The sequence below is a fragment of the Aulostomus chinensis genome, chromosome 15, assembly GCF_037954235.1.
Source record: "Aulostomus chinensis isolate RoL2024-O1b breed Wild chromosome 15, RoL_Achi_v1.0, whole genome shotgun sequence".
Taxonomy (NCBI): Eukaryota; Metazoa; Chordata; class Actinopteri; order Syngnathiformes; family Aulostomidae; genus Aulostomus; species Aulostomus chinensis.
Window position 1 is genome coordinate 27,063,873 of NC_141334.1, and position 18,402 is coordinate 27,082,274.

General features: G+C 49.8%; 1 protein-coding gene across 2 annotated transcripts; it reads left to right on the forward strand.

Annotated features, from left to right (window-relative positions):
• The first annotated feature begins 82 nt into the window (after positions 1 to 82).
• On the forward strand, positions 83 to 18,099 carry ints2 (integrator complex subunit 2). 2 transcript variants are annotated; one of them, XM_086179214.1, is made up of 25 exons: positions 83 to 712; positions 1,235 to 1,555; positions 1,688 to 1,826; positions 2,295 to 2,397; positions 3,226 to 3,339; positions 4,345 to 4,475; positions 5,026 to 5,196; positions 6,415 to 6,635; positions 7,105 to 7,230; positions 7,355 to 7,426; positions 7,833 to 7,947; positions 8,404 to 8,472; positions 8,743 to 8,877; positions 8,982 to 9,158; positions 10,031 to 10,142; positions 10,789 to 10,893; positions 11,060 to 11,224; positions 13,540 to 13,741; positions 14,479 to 14,604; positions 15,177 to 15,378; positions 15,841 to 16,122; positions 16,470 to 16,577; positions 16,685 to 16,790; positions 17,020 to 17,196; positions 17,291 to 17,646. In XM_086179214.1, the coding sequence occupies exons 2-25, from the start codon at positions 1,242 to 1,244 to the stop codon at positions 17,338 to 17,340; spliced, it is 3,522 nt and encodes a 1,173-aa protein (XP_086035340.1). In that variant the 5' UTR covers positions 83 to 712; positions 1,235 to 1,241; the 3' UTR covers positions 17,341 to 17,646. The 2 variants fall into 2 exon arrangements, with proteins under 2 accessions (XP_086035340.1, XP_086035339.1); XM_086179213.1 differs by lacking the exon at positions 17,291 to 17,646 and adding an exon at positions 17,658 to 18,099 and having other exon boundaries at positions 86 to 712.
• The last annotated feature ends 303 nt before the right edge of the window (positions 18,100 to 18,402 follow it).

Below are 18,402 nucleotides of genomic sequence, written 5' to 3' on the forward strand. Positions count from 1 at the left end.
CTGAGGTCACACCCCCCCCCCCCCCCCGGCTGTCACTCACTCCCAGATTTTTGTCGGTCCTCAAAAATAAATGTACTTTTGGAAACGTCCTGACTGGACAGGCGATTGTTTCACATCGTTGTGTCACTTGCTTCCATTCGGTGTCACGTCGTTCCGTGGCTCATCCGCGGGTCTCAGCTTCAGCAGGTTAATGGCGCTCATTCTTTAACACAGGACCAGATTTTCCACCTGCTCAGGTGAGCTTACGGCAGTCCAATCGTTGCTATTTCGAGGACTTTTTCCTCCTATTTACTGCAGGAGCTAAAAAGGCTGAACTGAAGCAAAGCTCTCCTGCAAGTGAAAGACCGTCCCAGCTGTCTGAGGCGCCCCCGCCGACGGGTGTCCGAAGAGGCTGAGCCGCCCAGCCAGTCAGACACAGCCAGCACGCGTCCACCGTCCCCGCCTGACCCCCCCGTCACAGCGACACTGGTTCCTGCTGCTAGAAGTGAAGAAAGACAGGGCTCCCCTCGGCTGTGGTGGTCGGGGCGTGAGCGCTACGATGCTCAACGTTTTCTCAAACGTCTCGGCTCCAGAAACCACGACTTCCTCTGTCAGACATTAGCTTAGCATCTCGGCTCTTGCTTACAGAGGCTAACGGTGCCGCTCCGAGGTCTGGAGGCCTCCGACCTGAAGATTATTTAGAAAGACGCCAGGTGTCGTCCTGAACAGCCAGGTAAGAACATTTGAGCTCTTCGCTTGAAAAATACGTTGCAACAGCTGCAGCGGACGTCACGCGGTTATTATGTAGAAAGTTAGCTTAGCGTTAGGGTTAGCTAACTTATGCTAGTAGCATGCTAGTGGGCCAAGCTGTATTGAACCTCCACCTAAGATTTCCGACCCCTCCTGGCGAGGTTATATTTTATCTTTGAGTAGGTAAATCTCACATTAGTTTAAAGGTTAGTTAAGCTTCCCTTTATTCCATTTAGCGTGAATCTCCATGTCAGTCTCAAGCATCACTTAGCCACTTCTGTTAGCAACATTGTCATGGTAACCCCTAACTTTATCTAGTTGCATCCATCTAAAGATCAGGCCAATCATCAGTTCTACTTTTTATCTGACAAATGCAGAGTTGATGAAGTAAGAAATTAACAGGTCAGATTGTGCACAACGTCGCTGTAGCCCGTAGCAGTTTCTGGCAGCTTCTGGCAGCTTCGTGCTTCGGCAGGATCCGGACCAACTCGCTCTGTCTGCCCAGGTTGCCGATGTGGCGTGGAAGCAGAGGGGTGGGCGACAGCTCGGGGCTGCAGTTTGTCAGCCCTTACGCTTTTGAAGCCATGCAGAAGGTGGACGTCCAGCGCCTGGCTGCCCTGAGCGACCCGGAGCTCAGGCTGCTGCTCCCTTGCCTGGTCCGGATGGCTCTTTGTGCTCCAGCTGATCAGAGCCAGACCTGGGCTCAAGACAAGAAGCTGATCCTCCGCCTGCTCTCTGGGGTTGAAGCTGTCAACTCCATTGTAGCGCTGTTGTCTGTGGACTTCCACGCCTTGGAGCAGGATGCAAGGAAGGAGCAGCAGCTCAGGTACATGTTTCATGCTGCAGCGTAGGATGCACCTGTTGACAGGTTGACTGTGACCTGGGTGGCCGAGAACCTTCCCAGACTACTTTGCCTGTTTCTAGAAGCATACTAATGTGCCATCATGCCCTCTGCCAGGCACAAGGCCGGGGGCTCAAACGTAGAGAGCATCCTGGTGTCCCAACTCCAGCATGGCCTGACCCTGGAGTTTGAGCACAGCGACCCCCTCAGAAGACTCCGTCTGACCCTCAGCGAGCTGCTGGCCATCATGAACAAGGTGCAGTCAGAAGCCCCTCCCTCCATTGACATCATCAGAATTCAATGGCTCATTTTTCTTTTCTCAGTAGAGATTTAGAATATCAGTGTGCTAGCAGGAAATCTTCCACCAAGACATTTTTTGGGATCTTGTTAAGGCCAGTACGTGAAGTCATGACAAAAACCTACTGAAGAGTTCTCTTATGCAGCTTTGGTTTCCAAGCTCCAGCTTAACGAGAGGGTGTCAGTGACCGTTCACTGACCAGAGGAGCTTAAGGCTGAGCTGCTAGGTTGACCTGGTTGCTGCTTGAACAGAGACAAGTGAAGTCTTGAAAGGTTTAGAATATCTTGGGTGTAGAAATGGGTCCTGGACAAAGGAAGCGAGCCTCTCTATTAAAGCTTAGTTTGGCATCCAGATCACCGCTCTCCCTTCGCCATCTCCCAGCACGACAACTACCCTGCTGCTCAGGCACCTCATCTTGTCTCCTAGGTGGCAGACTCCAACGGAGAGTTCTTCTTGAAGTCTTCCGAGCTCTTTGAGAGCCCCGTGTACTTGGAAGAGGTGGCAGATGTTCTCTGCATTCTGCAAGCAGGTACGCAGCTGCTTTCATCCTCCTAATAGTTTTACTAAAAGGTGGGGAAACGTGGTGTTGTTGGGTCGACCATTTTGTGAATTGAAAAGGTTGCAGGATCAGCTCATGATACAGAATTCCCCACGAGGGGGTGATGCGGCGGTTGAAGAGATGAAGTTGCTGCACAGACAAGGAATCAGTCGGAAAACACTTTTTCAGTCTTGTTAACGTAAATATCCTCAACTTTTTATACATTTAACGTTGACATCTAGAAATATCTGTGCATTTCAAAATGGTCTTAAATTTGTTCAGTGTGAAAGCAGGAACACGCCTGTAAACAAAGACTAGATGGTGCTTTGACTACAGTGAGCAGAAAATGGTTTCGCCCTCTATAAACTCCGCTGGTCACGGTTGGTTACTGCCAGTAGCAAAGTGGTTCCGAATTTAATTACTTCTGTCCTCCATTGCTGGGAAGAAAGTATCGATGCTCTCATGTAGCTGAACTTAGAGGAAGTTTTCACCGCCACTGCTGCAGAAACTGGTTGGGTCGGTGAGCGTCAGTGGCGTTGAACGTGACCTCAGAGCACTGACAGTTGGAAACAGTGCAGTCGAGCACAGATTAACCCTAAATATCCAAGTTATTCTTGTTAATTACCTTTTCATTTGTTCTTTTGAAGTTAATTCCCGTGGAAAGTTTCCAACTCTTTTGCAATGATAGATCGAATGGATAAAAGAACACTTATCCACCCAACCAGCAACATACAGTGACATTGTAGGCGTGCAGAGCCGACCTGAGATCGTCGTCTTGTGTGATGAAGGCTTCAGCTCCTCTTTATCTCGTGTGGACAGAGCTGCCCTCCCTGCTGCCTATCGTGGACGTAGCAGAGGCTCTGCTGCACGTCCGCAATGGAGACTGGTTTCTGTGCCTGCTGGTTGCCAACGTTCCTGACAGCTTCAATGAAGGTAAAGATCTTCTCTTGCAGTGCTGCTCATGCTGTTAGCTCACTGCATGCGAGCTGAGTGGCTGGTTGACAGCCAGGAGCAGCTTCAGGTGGTTGATGAGAGGAGCCTTCCTGGTGGGGCGGAGGAAGGCCTTGGTTCTTCAGTCTGTACACACAGGACAGCCTCTGCCCTCAGACCCTCACCAGGGGGAGGAAAAACCCTTTTAACATGGAGAAATGGCAGAGTCCTGGGGGAGGGACATCCTCCCCCGGGACTGACGCAGATGTCACAAGTACACAACATATCAGCACATATCACACAATGACAATTTACAATGATGAAAACAATTTGTGGCTTATAGACTATGAATTAATGCAAAGGGTGAGGGACAGGACCTGGTCTCCTCCTGGACCCTCATACACTTGCAATGCTGCATCAGGTTACGATTGCTTGTTTTATCCTTGAGTTGAACAGTTTCCTCTGATCAGTATCATTGATAACCTTTGATTGGTCCACCATGTTGTCTCAGCCCAGCTCTGTGTGCTGGGTCCAGGTCACACTCAGGCTTCCATCAAGGTCAATCGCTTGTTTGTGTGGGTTGTGTAGCGATCAACACCCAGGCCTCCTGTGGCTTTGTTACCTGCAAAGACCTTGTTCCACTGAATCAGGTGCAATGAAAGGGGAAGTGTTGGAAATGGGTTTGCCCGGGAGCATCGAGCTCTGTGCACTGGAAGGAGAGCTCACGCTCCTGGCTGTGATGAAGTGACTCAGGAGCCGTTCCAGGCAAGGAAACTGATCAGGAGTCCAGATTCTTTCATTGTCATTCAGCAAAGACATCAGCGACGCAGAGCAGAACAAACTGCTCCGTGAACCGCATTGCTTCAGCCACGGCGAGTTTGTCTTGGGAAAGAACAGGGAAGATTGGATCAGGCTTTTTCCATCAACGTTTACATTCACAACAGATCAAGGGCCTGTTTTAAAATGACTTGTTCATGGTGTTGATGACCCGCGTGCGTGTGTTTGCAGTGTGCAGAGGTCTGATCAAGAACGGAGAGCGCCAGGACGAGGAGAGTGTTGGTGGGCGCCGGCGAACTGAAGCCCTCAGGCAGCTGTGCCAGATGAACCCCTCGCAGGCGCTCAGCATCCGAGCTATGGTGGTCAGTGACGCCCCTCCCAGTTCAGCTCTTGTAGTCTTCACACAGTGATTTTGACATCAATAATGATATTCATGGTTTCACTCACAGTTTTGAGTTCCCAAAGGTCACTGCCAGCCGAACCCATGCCAACATTTCATGTTTCTCTCATTTCACACAGACTTCATCGAGGTTAGAAACTGAAGGTTTTCTTATTTTGATAGAAGACTGGATGACCTGGCGGTCCACTCATGGCTGCTGGAGGCTTTGATTAGGCAACACAAAAGTGCCATGCATTCTCTGAGTGGCTTCAAGTTCATGCGTGTAATCGATGCACACCAAGATCGTTTGATATTTTCTTGACCAAACACTGATGAATGTTCTGAGGATGACGAGCAAAAGGGGTGGACTGTGATTTCATTGCATGGTTTTTATGAGGGATGTTTGTTGAATTGAGGAAAACTGGGTCCATGTATCAAAAGACACAACCTCTCAACTCAACGTCAACATTAAATTGAAATCCTCAAACAGTTGTACTTACAACATTAATGTAGTGCACCGTGTGTGTCACCAGGTGGAGGAATGCCACCTGCCTGGTCTGGGCGTGGCTTTGACTCTGGACTACAAACCGGATACAGCAGATGAGGCGGTCAGCCCCCTGGTCTCCTACGTCAGCGGCTTACTGCTGGGCACCAACAGTAAAGTCCGGACCTGGTTCAGCATGTTCATTCGCAATGGCCAACAGGTGAATCACCTCAGATCACTCTTTAGGTCTCATTTGGGGGCAGTTGCTGGTTCGATCCTCACACCCCCCAGTGACTGTGCTGAAGTGTCCTTGAGCGAGCTGCTGAACTCCTAATTGCTCCTGATGAGCAAGGTTGGCTCGCTGCGTGGCAGCTCCACCGTGTGTGTGTGAGTGTGTGTGTGTGTGTGAGAGAGAATGCGATGCACTGTAAAGCTCTGAGTGGTGCTGTGGTAGAAAGGCGCTCCACAAGTCAGTCAGTGGATCCATACCTGCTGCTACAAAGAGACTGAAAGGCTTCAATACATCAGACTTATTCCAAGAATTTGTCTAACAAAACGTGTTTTGAAATAATGGAAGTATGGGGGGGGGTGGGGCAGCTGAGTCTGTGGAGGGGGGACAGGCGTTGGAGCAGGGTGGACACCTGTGTCCAGAAACATTGGTCTTGTCCGTCACCATGCCAACCTGGCCACTCTTCCCTGAGCAGCCGTGACATTTCTTATACCTCCCCTGTGTAGCTCTGTTGCAGTTCACGCCCCGCTGTCCTTTCTTACCCTCCCTGCCTGCTGCAGCCTCGTCAGCTCCTGCTGTGCCAGCCTGAGCTTCTCCTTGTCACCCTCCTAAACCAAAAAACACACTCACAGGACACTTCAAACAACAGAGCTGCTGGGACTTGCTGCCTGCTGGCAGTATCGTAGTGCTGATGCTAGGAGCTGCACTGCCTGGGCCTCTGTTGTGAATGTAAGATATTCCCTGTCACAGAGTTGACATTCAACTTCAAACGTGACCTGCGACCTGGTCACGCCCCTCTCCTTGCCCTGGTGTCTTTCAGAAGGGGCAGCCCCTGTGTGTTCCCAAACATAATCTAACATTTGAAATATCACAAGAGATAAAAATGGAATCATGCATCTCTGTATCTGCTGGCATTTCTGGCAGGTTATGGAGGGCAAACACCTTTTTACAAGCAGCCTTTCATCACAAATGCCATCATCTGTTTGTTTGTTTCTTTTGTCTCTTTACAGACAATAAAGCTCTGCTGCTCGCACTGTGTAAAGTGAAATACTCTCCATGTACTGAGCATTCCCTACTCGGAATTATAACTCAAACCTTGGCTTAAATGCATAAATTGCTGGCTAATCGATTGATTTATTGCCAGAAAATAAATCAATCGTGATTAAATGTTAAAATCTTGTATCAAACAAGAAGTTTTTTTCTCACCAGAGGAAAAGAGAAAGCAGCTCAGTGCTCTGGCAGATGCGCAGGCAGCTGCTGTTGGAGCTGGTGGCCATCCTACCCCGCTCACGCAGCACTCACATGCCCAATGACGGTGACATGGACGGGGAAGCAGCTTCAGGATATTCCGGCCTCAGAGAGGAGCATGTGGTGAAGGCCAGCGCTCTGCTCCGACTCTACTGTGCCCTCATGGGCATCGCTGGCCTCAGGTAAGAAGGAGCCTGTCTGGTTTGTTAACCTTCGTTATTTTGGTTGTTCACTTACATCCTTTAACAGTATCAAGAAGTAGCTGCTGCTAGCTTACTCTTTGGATAGAGGAGGTTTAGATCGTGGCCTGCTGTTCCTGAGCGCTAAGATCCGCACATCACATTTCTGAAGATTTTTCTGCTCCAGAGTGATCTTTCAACACACATCAGTTATCAGAGAATCTCCCCATGAACAGACCAGATGTCTCCAACCGTTTGAAACACAAACGTGTGTTTAGTTGAGTCTAGACTCTCTTTGGAGCAGCAGTGATGGTCTCTGGGGCTCCTGCCTCCAGCAGCCTCCATCTGAACTGCTGCTCAGTTTACAAGGAACCGTTACTTGGTCAAACTGAGCAGGGCCAGTGAATTGGGGATTTTAGGAAATCCCACTTCCAAAGTTTTCAAGACCACCCATGTACGTGATCCTGTTCAGACCTACCGATGAAGAGGCAGAGCAGCTCCTGCAGCTGATGACCAGCCGACCTCCAGCTACTCCCGCTGGCGTTCGCTTCGTCTCCCTGTCCTTCTGCAAGCTGCTGGCCTTCCCGACTCTGGTCAGGTACGCAAGGCTACTGATTCCTGCTGTCAAAATATTTCTGTGCCTGTGACCTTTCCACCTACTTGACCACAAAAAAGTGCAGGTCTTTGTTGTATTGAGATTGAACATTATCTTCCGTCTCCAGCACGCCAGAGCAGGAGCAGCTGATGGTCATGTGGCTCAGCTGGATGATCAAGGAGGAGGAATACTTCGAGAGGTGCGAAGAAGCTCAGGATGCGCTTGTGCTTTTCACATATAGACCTCAGTTCCCAGTTCTCTGGTCTAAATGGACAGCGAGATGAATTGGAGCAAAAGCTCTTAGATGAGAACCATCTGTTGCCATATATTTTCCTGTGGCTCATGTGGATCCTGTGTGATCCATTTGGATTAAGACCTGCACGGGCAGTGATCAACTCCACCAGCTCTGACTCAGTTGTTGCTTGTTTAGATGGAACTATGGCTGCAGCATGCAAGTTACAACTGCAGTGGTGCACAAAAACAAAACTGAAGGGATGTAGTCTCAGACGTGTGTGTGTGTGTGTGTGTGTCTAGTTTCTGTCCTGTAAGATGTAGGATTACCAACAAGTTGTCTCCCATCCATGTGTGTGTCCTCCCCCTTACAGTGCTGCAGGCGTATCGGCTTCTTTTGGAGAGATGCTATTACTGGTTGCCATGTATTTCCATAGCAACCAGCTCAGCTCCATTATTGAGTTGGTGTGCTCTACTTTGGGGATGAAGGTAAGATGTGGGGGAGGGTGAGTGATCAATACATCAGTCTGGCTGGCCAGCCACTGGCCCCACTCCTCCACTGCAGCAGTGACACAGTGAGACGATATCGCTGAGGAAACTCTTGCAGCATGCACACATTCTCAAAGACGCTCTGTACCCTGTGGCCAATTTGCCGTTTTATTACTTATTAAGTACATGATTGTTTCCTGCATGTGTGTTAAGTAGTTTTCCTGTCTCAGTGTATTTTCCACTCAGATGTGCAATGTAATTGGATTTAGAGCCTGTTTGTTTCCACCCTGAGGGCAAGCCTATCAATTCAGGGTTGTGCCTGCCATGTAGAGTGCTGCTTATGAAATATGAAAGGAGGGAATTACAAAATACCAGCACTGTTGCCTGCAGGTTGTTTTCACTCATGTTAAACCCTCCGCTGTCAATGCTCATGTCTCTTGTGCCAACGCTCCTTAGATTGCCATCAAACCGAGCTCTCTAAGCAAGATGAAGACCATCTTCACTCAGGAGATCTTCACTGAACAGGTGGGTACAGAATCCCCCCTCAGGTACCCTCATGCTTGCACTGATGAACTCGCCTTTCTACGAGTAGGCACGGTAACGGCAGAGAGAGACGGTGATGGAGGAGCTCCTTGCTCCTCCTGTCAACTCACATCCTGCCGTTCAGATCATATGCAGCATGCGCGGGTACTTCATGTGTTTAGGTTGTGTTTCTCGCTCTGATGGGAAGTGGACTGCACGTATCTGGAAGTGTTCTTTGCCTAAGTTGAGTTGTGTACTGTTGCGGCTGTGCAGGTGGTTACAGCCCATGCTGTGAGGGTTGCAGTGACCAACAGCTTAAGTGCCAACATCGCAGGATTCCTCCCCATCCACTGTATCTACCAGCTGTTGCGGAGCCGAGCCTTCACCAAGCACAAAGTCTCCATCAAGGTAGATTTCGTAGTTTTTCACCACCTGCATCGAAAAAAGTGACAAGATTTCTGTTTGAAACTTTTACTTTGCCTTGCGGCGTTGTCCTTGTGTGCATTTTCCAGGACTGGATCTACCGGCAGCTCTGTGAGACCACCACCCCCATCCACACCCAGCTCATTCCCCTGATCGACGCCTATATCAACTCAATCCTGACTCCAGCATCCAAGGCCAACCCAGAGGCCACCAACCAGCCAATCACCGAGCAGGAAATCCTCAATGTCTTCCAGGCCTCTGCCGGGGTGAGTCCCCCTCCCTGGGGCCTCGCTGCGGCTCTGTTTACTTCCTGGCTCTGTCGCGTCTCCTTACTGACAAGCAGCGGTGGCAAAGTATATAAATACTCCGACTCAAGTATAACTCCATCTAAGGGAAAGTACTTCAGCCGGATTTTTACTTTAGTTGAAGTACTTGAATACATCCTTCTGAACAAAATTTTATACATTTTATGTGGAGTGAAGTAATTTTTGGCTGGAAGTATTTTTGCATTGCCTCAAGTATTGGGGTTGTGTACTTTGTCCACAGTTATTACTACTGTAATTGATGAATCCAAACAAGTACATGAGTACTTTAGAAGTCAGGCGTCTTCTTGTAGTTTGCGCTCTGCAGGATGCAGCCAAGGCTTATTGCTGCTGGTTCCTCACAGCTCTCCTCTAACCACTTCACTATGGTAACGTGTTATTTCTGTCTGTAACTCATGGAAGTTCATATGTTATTTTTACCAACTCCTCTTGAAATCCCTTTTTGCCGCGATCAGTGCCGGGGGATTTCATAGACAGAGAACTTTACATTTGATTAAAACTGTCATTGTTAGTTTCATTGTTATCTGTCTTTGAAAAAGACTTGCTGTAGCTGTCTGACCAGGACTAGCTGAGGTCTCGGCTTGGAGGGGGATTGTTACAACAAGGTATCGTAAGATTTTGCAGTACCAGTACAGTTAAAAGTACATGAAAATGAATCCAAGCCCTGAGGAACAACTGTAGTCTGGCAAACAAACACAAGCAGAGAGGAGTGTATGCTTCTTAGTGATTGTAACTTCTGTTGCATGGAGGTTGGAGTGTAAAATTGAGGTATTCTAGAAACTGGATCTGTAGCTGTTGTTGCGTCTCCTCTGTAGCAAGGGGAAAGTCGAGGAGGACGACAGCGCTACTCCATCACCACCCAGCTCCTCATCCTCTACTACATCCTGTCCTACGAGGAGAACCTGTTGGCTAGCACCAAACAGCTGGGTACGTACAGGGCCTGGCTCTCCTCTGCTCTCGGCCCATCTCCTCTATTTGATCTTTTTGGCTTGTTTAAAGTGCTACGGTCTCCTCCTCCACTGAAGGAGTTGCTGGGTTTTGGATGGAGGGAGGAAGCGGCAGCATTTGTCCTCTGTTAAGTTGTAGGATGTTGCCTCTCGGTGGAATTCATTGTTTTCTCTCTGGGTGCTGCGTGTTGGCTGCTTCATAGCGAGTAAGTGGAGGGCTGACAAACAGCCAAGCACAATGGCTGCGGGAGGGAAGCTAACTAGGACAGCTGTAGGTGAGATGGAGCATTAGCAGTTAGCCTAGTCAGTGTTTATTCCCTCCCATGACGACTTCTCCTCTTGCCCTTCATTAGGCCAGATTTATGTGAGAGTTTATGCCCATCTCTTTAATTGCTGTGTTTACCCGAGTGCTCCCGCAGCCTTCAAGGAAGGAGTAATGAAGCCCATCAAGCAGTGGTAATGAACTTGGCGTCAATAAAAAATATTACCTCCACTAATGCACAGAGGCTCCGCCGTCCTTCCACAGCCTAAGAAAACACTTGTGCTCTGTTTTCTATCCACCCATCCGTTATATTTTCTGTCAAATGCTTCACTTCCTCCGCTCATTTTCTCTTTCTTTTTGAAAGCTTTAATGCAGAAGAAGCCAAAGTCCTACTCAGCAGCCCTGATGGACCAGATCCCCATTAAGTACCTGGTCACCCAGGCCCAGGGACTACAACAGGAGCTCGGGGGTCAGACTGCTTGGTTCTATCTATATACATAAGTTGAATGTCACTACCAGCAGAAGGGTTTCAAATGTGCTTGGTATTCTGTCAGCCACCTTTGATGAAACCACCCAGAAATGCTCCTGAGTTGAAACCCATCAAACCCTGCTCCTTGTTGTTTGCATGTTTCCAGGTCTCCATTCTGCCCTGCTGAGGCTCCTGGCCACCAACTACCCCCACCTGTGTCTGGTGGAGGACTGGGTGTGTGAGGAGGAGGTGACTGGGACCCTGCCCCTGCTGAGGAGGATGATGCTCCCTAGCAACACCTGCAGATACACTCAGAGCCAGCTCCACCAGGGTGAGATCCAGCAGTTTCAACACCTTGGCTTTCTGCTTCACACTGTTAGACTTTCAGAAATGTTCCCAGTAACCCTGACTTGCTGTAAGCATCAGCACCACTCACTCTAATCACTGAAGTCAGAAAGAAATGGAAAGTGTTAGGACTTTGCTGCTGTTCTCAGCTTCTCATTTGGGGAAACCTCTGTATGACACTGAGATGAATTCCAAAGGCTCAGGGGATGAGCAGTGGTGTGTGCTGTGTGTAGTTCCTGTGTGTAGTTCCTGTGTGTAGTTCCTGTGTGTAGTTCCTGTGTGTAGTTCCTGTGTGTAGTTCCTGTGTGTAGTTCCTGTGTGTAGTTCCTGTGTGTAGTTCCTGTGTGTAGTTCCTGTGTGTAGTTCCTGTGTGTAGTTCCTGTGTGTAGTTCCTCTGTGTAGTTCCTCTGTGTAGTTCCTCTGTGTAGTTCCTCTGTGTAGTTCCTGTGTGTAGTTCCTGTGTGTAGTTCCTCTGTGTAGTTCCTCTGTGTAGTTCCTCTGTGTAGTTCCTCTGTGTAGTTCCTGTGTGTAGTTCCTGTGTGTAGTTCCTGTGTGTAGTTCCTCTGTGTAGTTCCTGTGTGTAGTTCCTCTGTGTAGTTCCTGTGTGTAGTTCCTCTGTGTAGTTCCTGTGTGTAGTTCCTGTGTGTAGTTCCTCTGTGTAGTTCCTCTGTGTAGTTCCTGTGTGTAGTTCCTCTGTGTAGTTCCTGTGTGTAGTTCCTCTGTGTAGTTCCTCTGTGTAGTTCCTGTGTGTAGTTCCTCTGTGTAGTTCCTCTGTGTAGTTCCTGTGTGTAGTTCCTCTGTGTAGTTCCTGTGTGTAGTTCCTCTGTGTAGTTCCTCTGTGTAGTTCCTCTGTGTAGTTCCTGTGTGTAGTTCCTCTGTGTAGTTCCTCTGTGTAGTTCCTGTGTGTAGTTCCTCTGTGTAGTTCCTGTGTGTAGTTCCTGTGTGTAGTTCCTGTGTGTAGTTCCTCTGTGTAGTTCCTGTGTGTAGTTCCTCTTGTGTAATTCCTCTGTGTAGTTCCTGTGTGTAGTTCCTGTGTGTAGTTCCTGTGTGTAGTTCCTGTGTGTAGTTCCTGTGTGTAGTTCCTCTGTGTAGTTCCTGTGTGTAGTTCCTGTGTGTAGTTCCTGTGTGTAGTTCCTGTGTGTAGTTCCTGTGTGTAGTTCCTGTGTGTAGTTCCTCTGTGTAGTTCCTGTGTGTAGTTCCTGTGTGTAGTTCCTGTGTGTAGTTCCTCTGTGTAGTTCCTGTGTGTAGTTCCTCTGTGTAGTTCCTGTGTGTAGTTCCTCTGTGTAGTTCCTGTGTGTAGTTCCTGTGTGTAGTTCCTCTGTGTAGTTCCTGTGTGTAGTTCCTCTGTGTAGTTCCTCTGTGTAGTTCCTCTGTGTAGTTCCTCTGTGTAGTTCCTGTGTGTAGTTCCTGTGTGTAGTTCCTGTGTGTAGTTCCTGTGTGTAATTCCTGTGTGTAGTTCCTGTGTGTAGTTCCTCTGTGTAGTTCCTCTGTGTAGTTCCTGTGTGTAGTTCCTGTGTGTAGTTCCTCTGTGTAGTTCCTCTGTGTAGTTCCTGTGTGTAGTTCCTGTGTGTAGTTCCTCTGTGTAGTTCCTCTGTGTAGTTCCTCTGTGTAGTTCCTCTGTGTAGTTCCTCTGTGTAGTTCCTCTGTGTAGTTCCTGTGTGTAGTTCCTGTGTGTAGTTCCTCTGTGTAGTTCCTCTGTGTAGTTCCTGTGTGTAGTTCCTCTGTGTAGTTCCTCTGTGTAGTTCCTGTGTGTAGTTCCTCTGTGTAGTTCCTGTGTGTAGTTCCTCTGTGTAGTTCCTGTGTGTAGTTCCTGTGTGTAGTTCCTGTGTGTAGTTCCTCTGTGTAGTTCCTGTGTGTAGTTCCTGTGTGTAGTTCCTGTGTGTAGTTCCTGTGTGTAGTTCCTGTGTGTAGTTCCTCTGTGTAGTTCCTCTGTGTAGTTCCTGTGTGTAGTTCCTGTGTGTAGTTCCTGTGTGTAGTTCCTCTGTGTAGTTCCTCTGTGTAGTTCCTCTGTGTAGTTCCTGTGTGTAGTTCCTGTGTGTAGTTCCTGTGTGACCGTGCGCTTGGAGGCAGGAGGTGAACAAGTGTGTCAACTGAATCACACAAGCAGGCTCTTTGTGGTCAGTGTGGAACTTCAGCTCAGTAACTGGATCATCGACCTGCTCTTAGTTCATGTCTGGAGTTGTGACTCTTTCGTGTTTGAATCCCACCTTCGTGAACCTGACAACTCAGATGTTGTGATGTATGTGGCAGGATCCTCTCTTGCTTTTTGGTGTCTGTGTATTGAGTACAATTGTCTGTCAGCCTTCCAGAAGTTACCAGCCAGCAGCCCCCGGCTGATGCGGATCCTGGAGCACTTGACGCTGCTTTCACCCGGAGACCTAATCCCCTACGCGGAGGCCCTCACGTCCAGCATGGCTCTGCTGCTGGAACCCGCCGTGCCTCGCCGCATCCTGCAGACGCTCAACAAGCTGTGGATGGGCCTCAACACTGTGATGCCCCGCAGGTACGACATCCTAGCGCCTGGTCCAAGCATCGAATTAGTTGACATGGCGAAGGAACGAAAGAGGACATGATATTAGCATCTGATTTTAACAGTTATTAGTTTGTCACTTAGGCTGTGGGCCTCAAAATCAATCAATTAAATCCCAAATAAGGACGTAGGACTTCACCTGCTGCCGACCTCCCTGAGGCTGCTCAGCTCAGGAAATGGATTAAAGGAGACCTCTGCAGCAGCAGTTGTTCTCGTCACCCCAGGCTGCTTATCCAGTGATTATTGTGAGAGTGGATCAGAGGTAGCGGGTGAGGACACTCCGTCAGCCCTGGTGAACTCTCGTGAGAAGAGAGTGACCCTTCCCCGACCCCGGGTTCTCCGGAGCAGTTACCAAATCACTGAGCAGACGTGGCATCCATCCCATGGGCTCTGTAAGGAGAAGAGCTGTGGGAAGGAAACTGAGCCCCTGCCTGGGTAACATTGTCACTATTGAGCGCTGGTCAGAGAGGAGAGAGTGAGGCAGGAATCTGGGGTCGGCTGAAATATTTAGATCTTGACGAAGGCTTGAAAACCAAAATGCTGAGCTTCAGCTGCAGCTCCCATTTGTTGCTTTAAAACATCAATCAAGTCAAGTGTGTAGCACTATTGACCTGTGCGTTGGGATGTTTTAGCTTATTGCCTGGCACTGTACGATGGGACAAGAGACAAGACACAGGGACCGTTATTTTGTGTGTGTGTTTGTGCTACAGGTTGTGGGTGATGACGGTGAACGCCCTCCAACCTTCAGTGAAACTGCTCAGGCAGCAGCGATACACTCAGAATGACCTGATGGTGGATCCTCTCATCGTGCTGCGCTGTGACCAGAGGGTGTACAGGTTCACACACACACTCCTCAGTTTATACCACAACTGATGTCCGTCATCACGACTGCTTCTCTTGTCTGTCAGCCCATGAACATCAGTCCAAACATGAGGAACTTTTCCGAACTGACTTCAGTCTCTCTCAGCTTTTTACAAAGTTGTCAGCTCCTGTCAGAGCAGCAGACGTGTCGTTGCATTGAGAGAAGCCTCCCTAAGCCTGTCTGGATCTCAGCTGCTTCCTGGCTGAAGGAGGGGAAGCAGTCTTGACCTGGTTGTTAGCGTCTAGCCTGTGTGTTGATCTCTTCCCATCCAGCTGACATTTAGACTGAAAAGGTTCACTAAATTTGAGGTTACGGTTTTTAGCCAATTTAATTGGCAATAAAGGTTAGTAGCTTTTATGCAAATGAGCTGTGTGCCGCTGGTCAGAGGTCATCATCACTGGATATTAATGATGTTGGTGAGCAAAAACTTGTGGAATATGGGTTTTATCTCCCTGGGCAGGTGTCTGTTTACCTGGCCAGGCCGCCCAAATGAAGTCTCTGTATGGGAAACATGGAAGCTCTAGGTGTGTGTGTTTTCCTGTCCAGGTGTCCTCCTTTGATGGACATTGTCCTTCACATGCTCAACGGCTACCTGCTGGCCTCCAAAGCCCACCTACACTGCCATCTGAAGGAGACAGCTGACTTTGACAGACAGAGCCAGACCGTGTCCAACCTGGGCGTTCCTGGACAGCCGGAGACACCTGAAGTCACCAGGGAGGAGCTGAAGAATGCCCTTCTAGCTGCTCAGGTACCTCAACCACTGCAGCACCTTGGCAAACAGGAGTGTCATTTGTTTGAGGGGAGTATCATTCGTGGAGCGCTCTCTCTGTCTCTCTCTCTTGCTCTCTCGCTCTCTCTCGCTCTCTCTCTCTCTCTGTCTCTCTCTCTCAGCCTTGACTGCTAGTCTCTCCTCATCTTTGGTATGATAATGTCAATCAAGACATTGTGACACTCAAATGAGAAAAGAACAGCTGATATGGGAGCCAGGATGTACAAAACAGCTGTTTCATGTCTGGCGACACTGAAAACTGGACATTGGTGTGAAGACCTGTGCCTGGTCCCATCAGCAAGGCATTAGCAGTCATGAGATTCAGTCAGCGTCTGCCACGCGACTGAAGGACCCTGGCCAAGCTACCGGCAGGTCAGAGTGATGAAGGGATTCCTGTAGCAATACGCCTCTGTTGTCTCCTCTGTTGGTGTTGAACTCCAGGAGAGCGCAGCGGTGCAGATTCTTCTGGAGGTGTGTCTACCCACCTCAGAGGAGCAGCAGCTGGGAGCCAACACAGACAGCCTGCTGAGGAGCATGAGGGGCCCCGTGCCTGGGAAACTGGAACAAGGAATCCTGGGGCCCAGGGCCCGGGGCGGAGTGAAGGACGCAGAGCCAGAGGGAGGCTTGCTCAGTGACTTGAGGGAGGTGCAGTGTCTCATCTGTTGCCTCCTACATCAGATGTTCATCGCTGACCCAAACATCGCTAAACTGGTCCACTTTCAGGTAAGATTGTGAGGAAGAGATGCAGTCGGTGGCACCGCCTTCAGGCTGCCTGCTGCCACGCACCAGGATGCTCCGTTCACCAAGCGGCTGTTTGAAATGAGCACCATCCTGTAAATGTCCCATGTGGTGCTCGAGTGAAGAGAGCCGCATCTTCTCAGAGTGGCAGGTTAACGCTCATAGTGATGCAGCAGGCAGCCATGCGGCGACCTCATCAAAGCACCTCGACCGCTCTGCCGAGCTGCAGCTGCGTCACACACGACCAGTTAGAGGGATGTGCTGCTTGCTCAAATGTTCACTTTCCTTTTTCATCCCTTATTCTTCCTTTTACCTTTGTGGCGCCCCGTCAGGGTTACCCTCAAGCTCTGCTGCCTCTGACCGTGGCCGGCATCCCTTCCATCCATATCTGTCTGGACTTCATCCCAGAGCTGCTGGCCCAGCCCCAGCTGGAGAAGCAGGTGAGCCCCTCCCTCCGGAACCTGAGTGTTTCCTCTGGCTCGCTCCAGAGCTGCTGTCACTCTCATTTTTTATAGTGTGCACTTCCTAAATGTAGCTGTGTCCACAGATCTTTGCAATCCAGCTGCTGTCGTACCTGTGCACCCAGTATGCGCTGCCCAAGTCTCTCAGTGTGGCCCGACTCGCCATCAGTGTCATGGGAACTCTTCTCACAGGTCAGCCTGTCGGGTTCCACCAGCCTCACACTCGTCACTCCTTCTAGATTTTGTAGCAGTAGTGCTCCACTTCTCTATGGCGACAGCAAGGTTTGATGTGTTTCACTACATTCTGCTGCCCCCATCTGGTCTGTGTCTGTCACAGCAACATTCAGTCAGCTGAAGGAGTGTGCAGCTCCGCTGAAGCGTTAGATGTAGCTCTCACTCAGGTTTGGGGTGTGTGTTTCAGTGCTGACGCGAGTGAAGCGCTTCTCCTTCTTCATGCCCACCCTGCCATGCCTGGTGGCCTTCTGTCAGGCCTTCCCCCCCCTCTACGACGACGTGGCAGCCCTGCTGGTGCAGGTGGGTCAGGTTTGTGCCTCCGACGTGGCCACTAAAGCCAGAGACATCGACCCACTCATCGCCCGTAAGTACAGTCGTTCACGCGGTGCCGTTACAATGATACTGCAGTGTTTGTTATGAGAAGTGATCCCTGCGGCATGTTCTGGCTCCTCCAGCAGGAGGTGGCAGGTTGACTCAGGGAGGAGGAGCACATCTCTACGTAGGGTAGGGGGAGAAGTACCCGTAGCGTCAGGATCTCAGGATAGACACACAGACCTCAGCTGACTGAGTGAGGTCATCATGGTCCCGTGTGGAAGCATCTCAGCTGTTCAGTCTTGATCCAGAATGGATGAAGAGAGTGAGATGAAGCAGCTGCTTGACCTGCATCAGGTTTAATGAAGCTAACCGATATGCAAGCTGGACTATCGGTTGCCTGAGTAGGAAAGAGGCTTTACCTCAACAGCTGCCAGTGAGGGTCCTCAGGGCAGGCTGACCCCACAGCTAGGAGCCAGCACCCTAACCGCTGCGTCTTGGTGTCATCGACAGGCCTCCGTTATCTGAGGGAGAAGCCACAGGCGGCTCTGGCTCCAGGAGAGGCTTCCACCAAGCTGACACTCCCCCAGAGGACGGCCGAGGACGTGGGGGGACTTGACCCTGATGTCCAGATCTGCTACTGTGTGGAGGCCACCTTCATGGACATCATCAGCTCCACCCTCCATGGACTATAGAGCTCAGCAGGCCAGAGCCTCGGGTCCCTGCTGCCCTCAAAGCCCTGTCACCTGCTGTCTTTGACCTGAGTACATGACAGGACGGGGACCGAATACCTGTCCATCTGAGCTAAGCGCAGAAAGTGAACAGTGATGTAAATAAGTATTGAGAGGAAGTCCTCTCAAAGGCTGTGGGATCGTTTTAACCCCTCTGGTGAATAAAAGGTTGGTTTGAAAGGTGTTTTGTACGATATTTGTTTGTAATAAAACTGAAAGACCTGACCTGACCTGCTCCAGGTGCATTTAATGCGTCACATCTGGTGAACCTGCACGTGCAGCTGCCGCTAAATAGAATGGGGCCGCATTGATGTGAGGAGCTGCACCGGTGGAAATGGTTTAGTTGATTTCGCTCCCTGACTGCGTTTGAATTTTGAAATCAAACTCACCACATTTGGCTCCACCAACCGGCGACTCAATGAGAACGGGTCCAGACCCGCTTTGGGTCGCGACCCATCGTTGGCTGACCTGGACAGCTGTAACCGTGTTTTCACAGCTCATTTCTCAGCTCATCCAGAGTTCTCGCC

Excerpts from the sequence above, each read along its gene's own strand:
- ints2 (XM_086179213.1), top strand. The coding sequence starts at position 1,242 with ATGTGGCGTGGAAGCAGAGGGGTGGGCGACAGCTCGGGGCTGCAGTTT. Across the intron at positions 1,827-2,294 it reads TGCTGGCCATCATGAACAAG|GTGGCAGACTCCAACGGAGA; the intron begins GTGCAGTCAGAA and ends CTTGTCTCCTAG. Across the intron at positions 4,476-5,025 it reads TCAGCATCCGAGCTATGGTG|GTGGAGGAATGCCACCTGCC; the intron begins GTCAGTGACGCC and ends GTGTGTCACCAG.